Source organism: Hyaena hyaena, unplaced genomic scaffold (assembly GCF_003009895.1).
Source record: "Hyaena hyaena isolate Hyena2069 unplaced genomic scaffold, ASM300989v1 scaffold_503, whole genome shotgun sequence".
Classification (NCBI taxonomy): Eukaryota; Metazoa; Chordata; class Mammalia; order Carnivora; family Hyaenidae; genus Hyaena; species Hyaena hyaena.
The window spans coordinates 338691-353292 of NW_024081132.1; the positions used below are offsets into that span (position 1 = coordinate 338691).

At 45.7% G+C, this 14602-nt stretch overlaps 1 protein-coding gene across 1 annotated transcript; it reads right to left on the reverse strand.

Moving 5' to 3' along the window:
- Positions 1-2811: 2811 nt before the first annotated feature.
- LURAP1 (leucine rich adaptor protein 1) lies at positions 2812-12974 on the reverse strand. Its single transcript, XM_039254817.1, has 2 exons — positions 12718-12974; positions 2812-3354 (listed from the first exon to the last, which is right to left on the reverse strand). The coding sequence occupies exons 1-2, from the start codon at positions 12913-12915 to the stop codon at positions 2833-2835; spliced, it is 720 nt and encodes a 239-aa protein (XP_039110748.1). The 5' UTR covers positions 12916-12974; the 3' UTR covers positions 2812-2832.
- Between the last annotated feature and the right edge of the window lie 1628 nt (positions 12975-14602).

The following is a 14602-nucleotide window of genomic DNA, read 5'->3' on the forward strand; positions in this document are numbered from 1 at the left end:
TCAGCACTACCCTTTACCCTCCTGGGCATTGTTTCTGCAGCTTCCCCGGGCAGTCTCATCTCTGCCTTTGTCCAGCTATGCCTATCCAACTGTACTGCACTCCCTGACCTGCGGAGCTCCCCAACTCCACAGGACCCACCTGGATTTTCTAGTCTCAAATCTCCCCACCTCCACCCCACTTCTAACCTCCGGGTCTGAAATGCTGAGCTCTCCCTCCATAATGTCTGGGCCTACTGGCCCTCGCCAGGAAAAGGGCTTGTGCAGGATGATTTTTTTTTTTATGTCTGCAGTCCAGATTCATACAGCTTTTACCCAGTCGAGGTCCAAGGTTCTCTTTCCTCAGAGCCTATAGCGGTTTCTCCAAACACTGAGCTGCCTTTCTAGGGTGGGATTAAGAACCCAAATATTAAAACAGGGAAAAATTGCTTTCTGTTCTTTGGGTGGTGTTGACTGAGTGGGGTGGGGGAACAGTCTGGCCAAGTGATGGCACTGTGGGGAGACAAGCAAGAAATCTGGGTTCTCTAACCCAGGCCTTGCCATGGATCTGCAATGGGTGACACTGGGCAAATCTCTGCCCTCTCTAGGCCTGTTTGTGCACCGAAGGGCAGGTTTTCTGTAAAGCTGTACTTGAGCTTGGAGATTCTAGGCAGCTACCCCTGGCTATGGTACATCATGGCCACAAGAGGGTGCACAACCTCCTCAGCTCAGAAGTTTGTAGCCTAACCAAACAAGTAAGCCTCAAAAAGGAACACAAACTTCCAAGTGAAAAGGTAGTTTACCCAAGGCACCTACAAAAGGCAACAGAGTAGGGACTGGAGAAGGCCATGTGAATTGCCAGCCTAAAGAGAAGTCGCAAGCCCCAAAGCCAGAAGAGGTGTTAAGGAAAGGGCTGGTAAGTAGCAAAGGAGGAAAGGATAAGAATATGCTTTAGAGATTTCGATCACTTTGAGGGGATGGGAGAAGAGCGGGTCCTTAGGGGAGAGCTATGGAATGAATGTTTTGCCCCAAAAGGACTGGGGTGGAAGCTGCAGAAGAAAACTTGAGGAATTTAGGGGAAGTGGAGATGAACTTGTCTTCTTCCCTTCTCCAGCATAGAATGAAAAGTAGAGAAATTGCAGGAGTTATTCTAGCACTTGAGGAAGCTCCTCCTCCATGAGGGAAGGCACAGCAAATAGGCAAGGATCACCTTTTCTCTCCTTTTTGCCTTCCAATGATTAGTTTCAGGCCCCAGGAAAGACAAGGACCAACATATAGGCAGTTAGCTGGGGTTCATAGGGTTAATCTCGAAGAATTCATTCTCTGACATCAGCCACAGCCCTCCTTTCACACACCACCCCCCTCCTGCCACCTCCCCCCCCACTTGTTCCCTCCTTGGGCCCAGGTTGGCAGCTTCCTTGAATTCCTTCTTTGCTGTAATTCACAAGGGCCCTAGGACCCAGGCCCAGAGCCAGTCCCCTGCTCCGTCCTCAGGTCCCTGGGGTCTCGGGCTTGCTCTAAGGGAGGAAGGAAAGCAGCCTTCCCCTCAATCTCTCCCCCATCCTAGGATGTGGGCCCTAGGACCAAAGAGCCTCTGTCTTTCCCTGCCACACCCCCACACTCCCATTGTAACCCAGACAAGGGGATTTCTTGTGTCTCAGCCTCTGGCAGGCGTCCTTGTGACCAAATGGTGGCAGGTCCGGGGCAGGGTGGGGGAAGGAGATCATGGGATCAGAGAAGACACCTCCTCTCTTTGGAAATTATGTACATGCCCAGAGCTCTTCAAGCTTCTTCTCCCTCTGATTCCCATCAGCAATGGGTAAAGAGGGGGTTGGATGGGGGACTCATCTACATATAAAAGGCCAGAGGCCCCAAAGAAGTGGAAATGGAAACTGAGAAGGTGTGGAGACACAAAGGCTGAACCTCCTGGCAGACTGACTTGGAGCCAGGACACAAGAATGGGGGCAACCCAGGGAAGAAGTAAGACGGGACTGTGGCAGGGCAGGCCAAACAAACTTTTGTGGGTAGAAGCCCCTGCATTTCCCTCCCTAAAAGCACAGATGTAGGAGTCCCGGCATCAGATAAGAATGCGGTCATAGAGGAAGTGAGACCCTCTAGAACAAAATGAAAGCAACCTATTTAAAAAGTAATAACCTTTCTGAAAAGAAGCACAAACATCTGACAGTGAGAAGTTTTCCTACCAGGAGGGGTGATATGATCCCCCTCGCAAGAAGTAATGGTAAGTAACGGAGAATAAATGGTACTATCTCACTTAGCAGCAGGGGATCAGACACCCATATACTGACCTATTACCACTAAGAGACTGGTACAGAGGAAAGTCTATTCCATCCTGACAGGAAATGACATCACTCACCAGACAGGAAGGGATGCTTCTACCAACCTCAGAGGCTTCTGGGAGGGCCAATCCATGGAAGGTTGGCCCTGAATGTCCATGTCCCTTCACAATTCTCCATCTTGGCTAAGAGTGGGGCAAGACTCCTAGATGTTGGGTGAGGTAATTACATCCCCATCTCTTCATCAGTTATCTCCTAGAGATCCTAAATCTCTCAAATCCTTAAGTAGCTGTAGGGGGAAGGGAAAGAGATACTATCACACCAGAAGCAATGGGTCAAGCCTCTAGTCATTGTATCTATGTAAATAGCTATAGGGTCCCAATAATTGAAAGATAAAGGCAGACCTTCTTCAGGGACCGAAGATTGGTAAGGCCAGGTTTCCACGGTAACTGGATTTCAATGCAGCCTCTTCCTAGACCCAGAATGAGGGAGAATAAATTTCTAGACATACCAGGGCCTAGTGATGAAAGAGCCGTAGAAATACAAAAGGATGGGAAAGTTATTACAAGAAGGTCACATCATCCTGGCACTGCCCCCAATACCAGTGGGCCTCAAAGCCCAGCTTAGCACTTTCATCCTCTACTGGTTCAGGAGGTCCACCTTGGAGCCCCTCCCCTGGGGGCTTCCATACAGCCCTCAAGTTCCCTAGCCTGGTGGCCGTCAGGTCCACCTCAGTCCTGGCCCTGTCCCCACTGGGTATAACCTTTGCCCAGTCCATCTCAGGACGGGGACCCCCAGGGGGCCCCTGTTCATCCATCTCGCTGGGGGCCACTGTGTCTAGGAAACTGCCAATGGAGACACTGTCCAGCCGGTCAGTAGCACTGGTGTCTGGCAGGCTGTCCCAGCTGCCTCGCCTTGAGCGGCCTGGACTCCCGCCTGTCAGGCTATATTGGCTGCTGGTAAGGCTGCTGCAGTGGCTGGTCAATGTCCCCCGCTCCTCCAACAGCCAGCGCACAGCCTCGATGCCCTCATTCAAAGTCACCAACTGCTGCAGGATCTTCACATCGATGGCTCGCAGGTAAGCCTGGGGGGGTAGGAGAAGAATCAGTCTAAGCTTCTGAGCCATGTATTTCTCAAATGTTTCCAGAGGCTCTACTTTGTGGTCCAACCAACCATGCTTCAATTTCAAGAAGCATGGGAATAGAAGCATGGTTGGTTTAGAGTGTGGGCTTTAGAAGCAGACAGATTGCAGTTTAAAATCTCAGTTCTGGGGCCACCTGGGTGGCTCAGTCAGTTAAGTATCTGACTTCAGCTCAGGTCATGATCTCATGGTTTGTGAGTTCAAGACCCACATCAGGCTCTGTACTAACAGCTCAGAGCCTGGAGCCTGCTTCAGATTCTGTGTCTCTCTCTCCCTCTGTCCCTCCCCCACTCATACTGTCTCTCTCTCTCTTTCAAAAATAAATAAACACTAAAAAAAATTTTTTTAAGTACTCAATACAGTGCCTGACACAGAGTAAGGTCTCAGTAAATGTTTAGTATTGAAATCTGATCCCACTGAGCTTTGAACTTCATAGACAGGGCGTTAACTATTGAACCAGTCCAGATTCAAAGAATAGCCTGATAGGGACTCTGGTGTTAATTAGTTAAGCAGACTGGGCCAAAAGGAGGCAGGAGCTGGGGAATAAAGATGAAGTTAACTTGGCCCCCCAGTCACTTCAGGGTGTTGGTAGCAATTGCTCAAAGGGTCAGGATCCTGTTGGCTAGGGATGCAGGCCTTCTCTTCACCGCACACCAGTTTCCCAGATTTACTGGGAGTAAATCTGACTTCCTGGGTAATCTCTAGGGTCCTTCCCACCTCAGATGCCCTAAGTTATCTTCCCCAAACACAAGTCTGAATCTGTCCCCCCTTGCTCAAGAACCTGTCTGGGTTTTGCACTGCTCTTAGAAAATAAAATCTAAGTATTTTAGCAGCAGGCATTCAAAAGCTGTCATGGTAAGTGCAGTGCCTGTCTCTCCAGCTTCGCTTTCAGCATACATCCTGGGAGTCCCCCACGCCCATCCTGTCACACAGGACTTTCTGATTTCATTTTATTTAATTTTCATTTTAAGTAAAGTAATGGAGGCACATAGATTAAAGAGGCAAAGAGTTCTGTGAGATTTATCATGAAAGTAATAGTGCCCCATCCTATCCGAAATCCCTCTTCCCAGAGACAACTATTATTCATTTTTTAGCTTTTTATTTTGGTATTTACCTTCTAATCTCCAAATAACACGCTACTTACTGACTTTTAAGTTTTAGGTGTTTTCTATTGCCTTCCCATACGATAGAAGGTTAAGGATTTAACTCTTTCATCCTACTCCCCATTCCTCTGCCATACAGACACCTTTCTTCTTTTCCAACATATGCAATAAAATGAGTTATTCACTATTTACCTTATTAGGATTTGGAAATGCTATTCACAGCTAAGTTGTACAGTTTACTATGGTTACTTCCCACTTGTTCATGTTTTCCTTAGAATAATAATTATTATAATTATGCCTTAGAATAATAATAAATGATATATATCATCATATATAATTATTACATTATTATATTATTACTACTACATACATTACCACTACTACTCTTTTGCTTAGTTTGCTATATAATCATCAGTAAGTCATCCCCAAACCCTCTCCCAATTGTCTGAATTTTCCTTTCAAGGCTTTTAAACCTATCACATCTACTCTCTATTCCATGTTCTTAGAGGCAGCTCTTCAGGAGGCTTCTTTTTCATATATAAAATTTTTAATGTTTATTATTTAGAAAAAAACTTTTAATGTTTATTTATATATATATTTTTAATGTTTTATTTCTGAGAGAGAGATAGCATGAGCAGGGGAGGGTCAGAGAGAGAAGGAGACACAATCCGAAACAGACTCCAGGCTCTGAGCTAGCTGTCAGCACAGAGCCCAACGTGGGGCTCAAACCCACGAACCGTGAGATCATGACCTGAGCCAAAGTCGGATATTTAACCGACTGAGCCATGCAGGTGCCCCAATGTTTATTTATTTTTGAAAGAAAGAGAGACCGAGTGTGAGTCGAAGAGGGACAGAGAAAGAGGGAGACACAGAATCCGAAGAAGCTCCAGGCTCCAAACTGTCAGCACAGAACCCAAAGTAGTACTTGAACCCACAGACTGTGAGATCATGACCAGAGCTGAAGTTGGCTGTTTAACCGACTAAGCCACCCAGATGCCCCTATTTATTTATTTTTGAGAGAGAGAGAGCATGAGCAAGTTGGGGAGGGGAAGAGAGAAAGGGAGACAGAGAATCCCAACACGGGGCTCAAACTCATGAACTGTGAGATCATGATCTGAGCTGAAATCAGAGTGGGATGTTTAATCAGTTGAGCCACCAGGTGCCCCAGGAGCCTTCTGATCTGCCCCTATCTGTACCTGCTGCACAACTATCCTCCAGGGCTATCATCTTAGGGACTCCCTTTGCCTCTTTCCTGAGTTGGATCCCTTGTTTCCTGGATCCCATTATGTCTTTTTCTTTCTTGATTTATTCCTTTATTATATGTGTGGTGCTTTTACTCCAGTAGCTTCCTGTGAAAGTCTACATAGGAGGTACATTTGTTGAAGCTTCACATGTAGTGAAGACACTCACAGTGTAGACACGGGATGCGTATAGAATTCTAGGTTGAAAATAATTTTTCCTCAGGATATAAGGCATTGTTCCATTGTCTTTTAATTTCAAGTGTTGAACTTAAAAAGTACGATGTCATTATGATTCCTGGTTGTTTGTATGTGTCCATATTCCTATTCTTTCTGGAAGTTTTTAGGATCCTCTCTTTGTTCCCAGTATTCTTTTTTTTTTAAATTTTTATTTATTGTTTTTAAGTTTATTTATTTATTTATTTTCAGAGAAAGGGAGTATGAGCCAGGGAGGGGCAGAGAGAGAGGGATAGAGAGAATCCTAAGTAGGCTCCATGCTGCTAGTACAGAGCCTAATGTGGGGCTTGATCCCATGAACTGTGAGATCATGACCTGAGCTGAAATCAAGAGTTGTATGCTGAACCAACTGAGCTGCCCAGGCGCTCCTGTTCCCAATGTTTTAAATTATCCCAATAATTTGCCACAGTGGGGGTCTATTTTCATCCATTGAATTGGCCACTTGTTGGGCCCTTTGAATCTAAAGACTCATCTCCTTCAGTTCTGAGAGATTTTTCTTATTTCTTTCATGATTATTTCTCCTTCACTATTTTTATGTTTTTTTCTGGAAATCCTATTATTTGAATAGAGGGTGTCCTGGACGGATCCTTTTTATTTTTCCTCTTCCATCTTTTTCTATATTTGTTCTAATTTCTGAAATATTTCAACATTATCAACCCTTCTACTGAATTTTTCATATTTTCCTATCTTGTTTTTATTTCTAAGAGTTGTTCTGGTTCTCTGAAAGTTTTCCTTTTTATAAGCTTCCTGATATAGCTGCAATATTATCTCTTATCTTTTTAGGGACATAATTAATGATTTTTTTATAAGTTCTCATCTTCCAATATTATCTCCATTTCATTCAAGATGCTTTTTTCTATTTATGTCTGCACAGTTAGAGGGTCTTATCAGATGTCTTGTAGCTTTTAGGAGCTGCTCATGCTTCAGAGTGGTCTCTAAAAAGCTGATTGCAAACTAGGAATTATCTGGCAGGGCTCTCCGGGTTAGCCCTGAGTCACTTTCTCTTGGGTTCGCTGTATTCCCCATATTATACACATCTTGGGAATATAATATAAGGAAAGCTGCCAAGTAGGAGGAAATGCTGGAAGGGTACAGCATGACATTTAGTACATTTTTACTTAGTCCCTTTTGCCCTCAACTTTGCGTATTGTCTCTCAACCTAGAGACCTTTGCTTCTAGTCTGTTTTTAAATATATATCAATTGATAAATGTTTATTGAATTGTTCAGCAAATGATTGTTTTACACCTAGAATGATAAACCCAAATATAACCAAGCATTTGTACACTGAGAAAAATATAGGCACGGGAATTAAACAGATCTGGATTCAAATTCCAGTTATGCCATTAATGAGCCATATGATTTTGGAATTTTTCCCCCCCGCTTTAAACCTTCATTTCTTCATTGTAAAATGAGGATACTATTTTTTAAATTTTAATTAATTAATTAACTTTTTATTTTTAACTAAGAAGTCTCCGCACCCAACATGGGTGGGGCTTAAACTCACGACCCTGAGATCAAGAGTCACATACATGCCCTACCAATTGAGCCAGACAGGTGCCCCAAGGACACTATCTAATTTAAAAGTTCATTTTAAAAAATGTAAGGGGACCCCTGGGTGGCTCAGTTGGTTAAGTGTCTGACTCTTGATTTCAGCCCAGGTCATGATCTCATGGTTCATGAGATCACCCATGCTGGGCTCTGTGCTGAACAGAGAGCCTGATTGGGATTTTCTCTTCCTCTCTCTCTGCCCCTCCCCCTCTTGGTCTCTCTGATTATGTTAATAAATAAACATTTAAAAAATAAAAATAAATGGAAGGGATGTATTAACATGCACAGGATACTGCCTGGCAACCATTAGTTCATAAATTGTAGCTATTTGGCTTTATATATTACTATGATAAACTTATTTACCATGGCATAAGCACAGAACAAAATTCTGTACCTGAAATTATTTGTGACTTTGGAATAATATCACAGCTCTAATTCAATGAAACAGGTGGTTATTTGGTACCTGAGTTGTCTAATGATTTACAAAGATAATGGAGAAACTATCCCTACTTGACAGAAATTTGCAGTTTCAGTAAGGAGGTATGAACAGGGGCACCTGGGTGGCTCAGTCGGTTAAGCATCCAACTTCAGCTCAGGTCATGATCTCATGGTCTGTGAGTTCAAGCCCTACTTCAGGCTCTGTGCTGACACCTCAGAGACTGGAGCCTGCTTCGGCTTCTGTGTCTCCCTCTCTTTGCCCCTCCCCTGCTCATCCACTGTCTGTCTCTGTCTCTCAGAAATAAATGAACATTAAAACAATTATTAAAAAAGAGATATGAACATGAACAACTGAAATACCACAGACTATACAGATTATCAATGACATGTGATAAAAAAGATTATGTTCAATTCTTTCATACTGGAGAAAAAGAAGTTAACAGTGAAACCAACAGCCCTAGTCCAAATCCAAACTAGATGTATTAAATAAAACTTCTCATACTAAAAATGTTTCTCCTGCTATAATTTCTCCTTCCTTCCTTTATTCTCTCCTTCCTTCCCCTTCTTCCCTTCCGTCTGTACTATTCTTTTCCAAAACTTACATCTCCAATCTTCTGTTAGGATAAAGAAGTGGCTGGTACCTAGTTGCTCAGTTAGGGAGAGGATCTTAGAAGAATATGATTCTTAAACAGACATTCGCAAACCCTTTTGTTTTCCGTTTCACTTGTGCCCCTAGTTCCAGAAATACCTGGTGCTTCCAGCTCCTGAGACCTTTGAGGGTTTCTGTAGTGCAAAGCGTGCTGCTTTGTAGCTTTCCTTGCTGCTGGCTTGAAATTCAGCTTTTTTTTCAGGTCTACTAAGTTACAAGTCTTTCTTCTGCTTTTTAGCTTCCAAAATTTTATTCCTATCATCTTCTCTCCTATTTTTGTTGTCATAATGGTTTCACAGCTTTTAAAATAATCCTTCTACTGGGTTTTTAGTGAGTTTCAGAAGGAAATAGAAGTAAATGCATTGTGTTCAATCTGCCATCTTGAATTGGAATTCCTACCAACTTTATTCATTCTTCAAGCCCCAGCCTCAAATGCCACCTCCTCTAGGAAGTCTTCCCTGCTCTTCCTCAAAATATAATTAATCCATTCAGTTATGAAACAATATTTACTAGGTGTTCTCATAGGCATTGCATTGTGCTAAAGGAAGGCTCTCAGCCTCAGAGAGTTCACAATCTATGGTTAGGATAAGACAATAATACAAGCACTGAAAATTCAATGTGGCAAATGCTAGGGGAAACAACTGCTACACAGAGGACCATGGGTACCTAGAGGCCCATAACCCAACAAAGGAAGTAAGAAAATGCTTCCTAGAATAAGGCACATGAGCTGAGACATTAAGGTTAAGTAGGATTAAGACATTAAGGTTAAGTAGCCAGACTAAGCAGTGGAGAGAGGCATTCCAACCAGAGGAAATAGCATGTAACCCCTCCAATTCAAAGTGGCCTTTCCAGGGGTGTCTGGCTGGCTCAGTCAGTAGAGTGTATAATTCTTGATCTCAGGGTTGAGGGTTCAAGCACCATGATGGGTATAGAGATTACTTAAAAATAAAATCTTTTTTTTTTTTTTTTTTAAAAAAGGGGGCCTTTCCAGAGTATGAATCTGACCATGTCACTCCTTAATGAAAACTCTACCAGGAAGCCCATGCTGGGTTCCAATGATACTTATCATCCAATACCAAAGTTATTAGTCTGTGTCCCTCCTTCCTGTGAACTCAGTCTGTGAACTCCCTGAGAGTAGGTTCTGCATCGTTCATTTATGGTACTTAGCCTAGGTTGGATAGGTCAAATTAGGCTTTGTGATTCTCTTCCCTTTACCATCCTTGGCCCCTCTGGTGATCTCCAGTATTCAGGGGGTTGGGTTTTACCATGTTGGTGAAAAATGAATCTGAGGACTAGATTCTATAGTCCTGTGACAGTGGGATTCCCTGACTCTGACAGCATCATTCCTCAGAATAGAAAAAAGCAAGGCTTTCTTGCCAGAAAAAGAAACACTCATTCCACACCATCTCTTTGGAAACTGAAAGGTATAAATAGCTCAGAGAGATGCAGCCTCAAAGGCCACCCCAACCCAATTCTCTTCCCAGGGGGATTCAGGTCCCCCACTGCCCCACTTAACACATACATATTAGACTCTCTGCACAGCCCTGGGGGTCATAAGCATGGCTCCCTCATCACTCAATCCAAATCAGGCCCTGGGGTAAAGCCTGGAGATTCCAGGCCCAGCTCCTGGCCACGAACTGAGATTCTCAAGACTATTTTTACTAGGACTATACGGTTCCACAAGCCCCTGTGCCCTCGTCTTCCAAGTGGCAGAAAAACTGAGGCCAACAGAGAGTCAGGGCCCTGCTCAAGATCTCAAAATGATTCAGGAGCTGAGTCAGGACTTGAACCCAGGTCTTCCCTCTCCTAGCCTAAAGCTTTTTCTCAAGCTGCTCTGTGGGGGCGGGTTGTCACAGCAACAATGCTTTGGGTGGGCGGATGAAGTAGGGGAGGCTGCTATTGTTTCCCTTTCCCACAATCCCAGAGTCTGGCTGGTTCACTCAACCTGTGAGAGGGGGAGGGAACCAAGAGGAAAGGAACCTAGAAGCAGGAATAACCTTGGCCTCAAGAGCAGGCCCGCCCCCTCCCTCCAGGATTGCCCTGTTGAAGGACAGTGCTTAGGCTTGGACCAGTTCTGCCACCAGTGGCTCCAAGGGAAACCCCCCTGCCCTGCCCCGTCCTCCCTGGGTGCAACCCAGTGGGAAGGGCAGAGTACACAGAGATACCAATGACACCTTGGCCAAGGAGAAAGAAAGGAATGGGGTAGGTAGTTAGCCTTTCACTGTTCTGGCCCCTAAGCAAGGACCCTCCTTTGTGCCTTTAATGGGTAGTCGAGGGTCCCAGACCAGGCTGGGTCAAGAATGCAGACACCTGGGACTCTTGGGTGGCTGAGTCAGTTAAGCTCCAACTTAGGCTCAGGTCATGATCTGAGTTGGGCTCTGTGCTGACAGCTCAGAGTCTGGAGCCTGCTTCAGATTCTGTCTCTCTCTCTCTCTCTCTCTGCCCCTCCCCCACTCACACCCTGTCTCTCTCTCTCTCTCAAAAATAAACATTAAAAAAAAAAAAAGAATGCAGAGACCTGATCAGAAGTTAAATGCACCCCCTTAAAGTTTACAAACAGGTACTCTCCATCAGAGGCAGAAGAGTTCGAGCCAGGGAGGAGGCATGGCTCCACCACTGGCTCATGTGTGAGCCCAGGCGAGTCCCTGCACACCTGCAAGTGTGCTTCATCCGTGCTATCGGGGAATGATGGCTGCTCTTCTCACTTTGATGACGTAAAATGTCTTTAAAGTGTCTGGCACAAAGCAGATCTCAATGGTAAAAATGTAAAGTGCAGGCACATCATCTGGATTCAAAGCCTGGCTCTGCATTTTACTTTTTGTATGAACTTGCGCAGTTATTTAGCCTCTCTGTGCCTCAGTTTCTTATAAAATATCACCTATAAAATATCACTTGCCAGATAGGGTTACTGTGAGGATTAAGTTAAAATTTTGTAAAGTGCTCAACATCATGCCTGGCACCACTTTGTACAATGAGGCAAAGTCGAGTCCCTCCCTTCGGTGGGCAGTCACAGCCCTGCTCTGAAGAATTTGGCACTCAACTTAAACCTTCAGGGCCAAGTGCACACATGGCATTCGAATCCTTCCCCCAGGAAGCCTTACCTGATTACTCTGCCCACAAGGCTCTCCTCTCAGCCTTTCAGGCTGACTAGGAGCCCCCATGCCCTCCTTCTCTGCTCTCTCATAGCCCAGCCTGGCACAGAACTGGGCAGAGGGTAGGGCTCCAGAAAGACCTATTAGCTGACACACTCACTGTGGCCTCCTGGTTCTAAGCCAGAGAGAATTCTTTGGTTCCCTAGAACTGGCTGCCAAGTGGTGGCAGGTGTGAATCACCCCCTTCACTGGAACCAGCGCCTTGGGGAGCCTAGGCAGCCCCAGATGCCCTTCTGGCTCTGAATCTAGACCAGAAGTAACAGGGGAGGGGAAGGGTGCCTGTTTTCTTTTCTCCCCAAGTAGTTACAGATAAAATATAAATATCCAGTATATTTGGGGGGCTCGGAGGTGATGGAGCCAATGCTGATGGTGCTGCTACTCTGACTGCTCAGGTTCTAGGAACTTCCAAATATTTTAAGTGAGAGTGGGGGAACATTGCAGGAAGGGAGGAGGATGTCTCTGGTGGCTCTAGTCCAGGAGGTTTTCACCCAGATCTCTTCTGTGCTAAATCCTGTCAGGGACACTGAGGCCTCAGAGGAGCAATCCTGGGGAGCCCAGTTTTCGGGAGGAGAAGAAATTGGCTGCCTTTTAATGGTGGCAAGGGCACCTGGTAGAGGGGTGGGGTGAGGGGAGATTTGTGCTGTGCTAGGTTCTCAGTGCTTCCCAGTCCTCACCTCCCCCCTCCCAATTATTTGGCAGGAAAAACTTCCTAGAGCCCGTGCCTCCCACCTCAAGTCTTCAGGCCCCGTTAGTGCCCCACTTACCCTTGGGAGAGGCAAAAAAAATGGATCCCAGGGTTTAAGGATTGATCTGGGAGGTACCCTGAGGAGTAAGGTGGGGAGTTGTAATGCTCTGCTCTCCTGCCGAACTCTGCATAAGTCTGTCCCTTCCAGCCCTGGCTGGGGACCCCATCCCCCTGGCCCATGGAGCCCACACTCACCAGCTCCATCCTCAGCGCCATGATCTTGTCCCCCAGGCCGTGGCCCATGCTAGGCGCCCCCGAGAGCAGCAGGGCGCCAGAGGTTCCTGGCTCCCGTTCGCCTCGCAGCCCGCGGAGCAGCCCTTCAGGGGTCTTCCTGCCCACCTTGCCTTCCACGTCTCGAAGGTCAGGCGATTGGGACTCCGCAGTCCCCTCCATGTGGGCCTACCGCTGAAGAGTGCTGGGCGACCGGACTGCGGGATCTTGTTCCCAGGGGTCCTCCTTTCTCCGCAGCTAGCGCTAAGCGGAACCGGTGGGTCCCCGCCCGCGCCGCGCGGGGGCGGGCGGAGGGCGCCGTAACACTCAGAAAAGCAGCGCAGAGCTCTGTGTGTGTGTGTGTGTGTGTGTGTGTGTGTGTGTGTTGCACACAACGTCTGAACGTCTGGCCCTGGAATGGGTGGGGATCAGCGATTTGTACTTGGATTTGTACTGGAAAGAGCGCTAGAAGAGTTCAGTGCCTTCTGCCCACTCTTCCAACTGAATCCAGCCAGGCACACAGCAGGCGCCCCATAAGTGTTGCAGAACAAAAGCTAAATAAGCATACTCAGTTAGGAACATGGGAGTTTAAGAGAGCTGCAAAGGTTTTTGAAAAACTTCCTGGAGTAGAGGGGCTGGGTCTAAAACAGTGGTTAGAATTTAGCTAGTTACTCACACACACACACACACACACACACACACACACACCACTTTCAGTGTAGCCATTGAAGTTTTTTTTTTAGTTTCTTTGTTTGTTTGTTTGTAAGTATTCTCTACATCCAACGTGGAGTTCAGACTCAGAACTGGGAGGAAGATCAAGAGTTGCAAGCTCTTCCAACTGAGTCAGTCAGGCACTCCCAACCCCCACCCCATCCCCAGCCACTGAGTTTAGGTTATAGAAATAGAAAGTACCATTCTGTGCCTTGTGGCTCAGTTGGTTAAGCAAGGGACTCGGTTTAGGCTCAGGTCATGATCTCATGTTTTGTTTGTTCAAGCCCCACATCAGGCTCTGTGCTGACAGTGTGGAGCCTGCTTGGGATTCTCTGTCGCTCCCTTTCTCTCTGCCCCTCCCCTGCTTGCTCTCTAAATAAATAATTAACAAACAAACTTAAAAAAAAAAGTAATGTTCTTTTGGTCAATGAGAAGCAATCAGTATTGAAGGTGAAAAAGTCCACATGGGCCAGATTATGCTTGATCCTGTAGACTGATGCTTCTTCTTCCTTTTTTTTTTTTAATGTTTATTTATTTTTGAGAGAGAGTCAGAGTACAAGCTGGGGAGGGGCAGAGAAAGAGAGGGAGACACAAAATCTGACCCTGAGATCATGACCCGACCTAAGCCGAAGTCAGATGCTTAACCAACTTAGCCACCCACGCACCCCAGACTAATGCTTCTTAAGCTTGACTGCACATGTGAATTATTTTTTTAATTAAAAAAATTTTTTTAATGTTTTATTTATTTCTGAGAGAGAGAGAGAGCAGGGGAGGGTCAGAAAGAGAGGGAGACACAGAATCTGAAGCAGGCTCCAGGCTCTGAGCTGTCAGCACAGAGCCCAACGCGGGGCTCAAACCCACAAACTGTGAGATCATGACCTGAGCCAAAGCCGGATGCTTAACAGACTGAGCCACCCAGGTACCCCTGCACATGTGAGTTATCTGCATATCTTGTTAAAATGCAGATTGTAATTCTGTAGATCTGGGATAGGGGTCTGAGATTCTTTTTTAACAAGCTCCCAGGTGATGGCCGTGCTGAGTAACAAGGTTATAGAAGATAGTTCTATGGTGCCTGGATTATATTATATTTTATAAGCAATAAGGAGCTATGAAACCGTTTGTTTTGTTTTGTTTTGTTTTGGCTTGATATGGGTTTTTA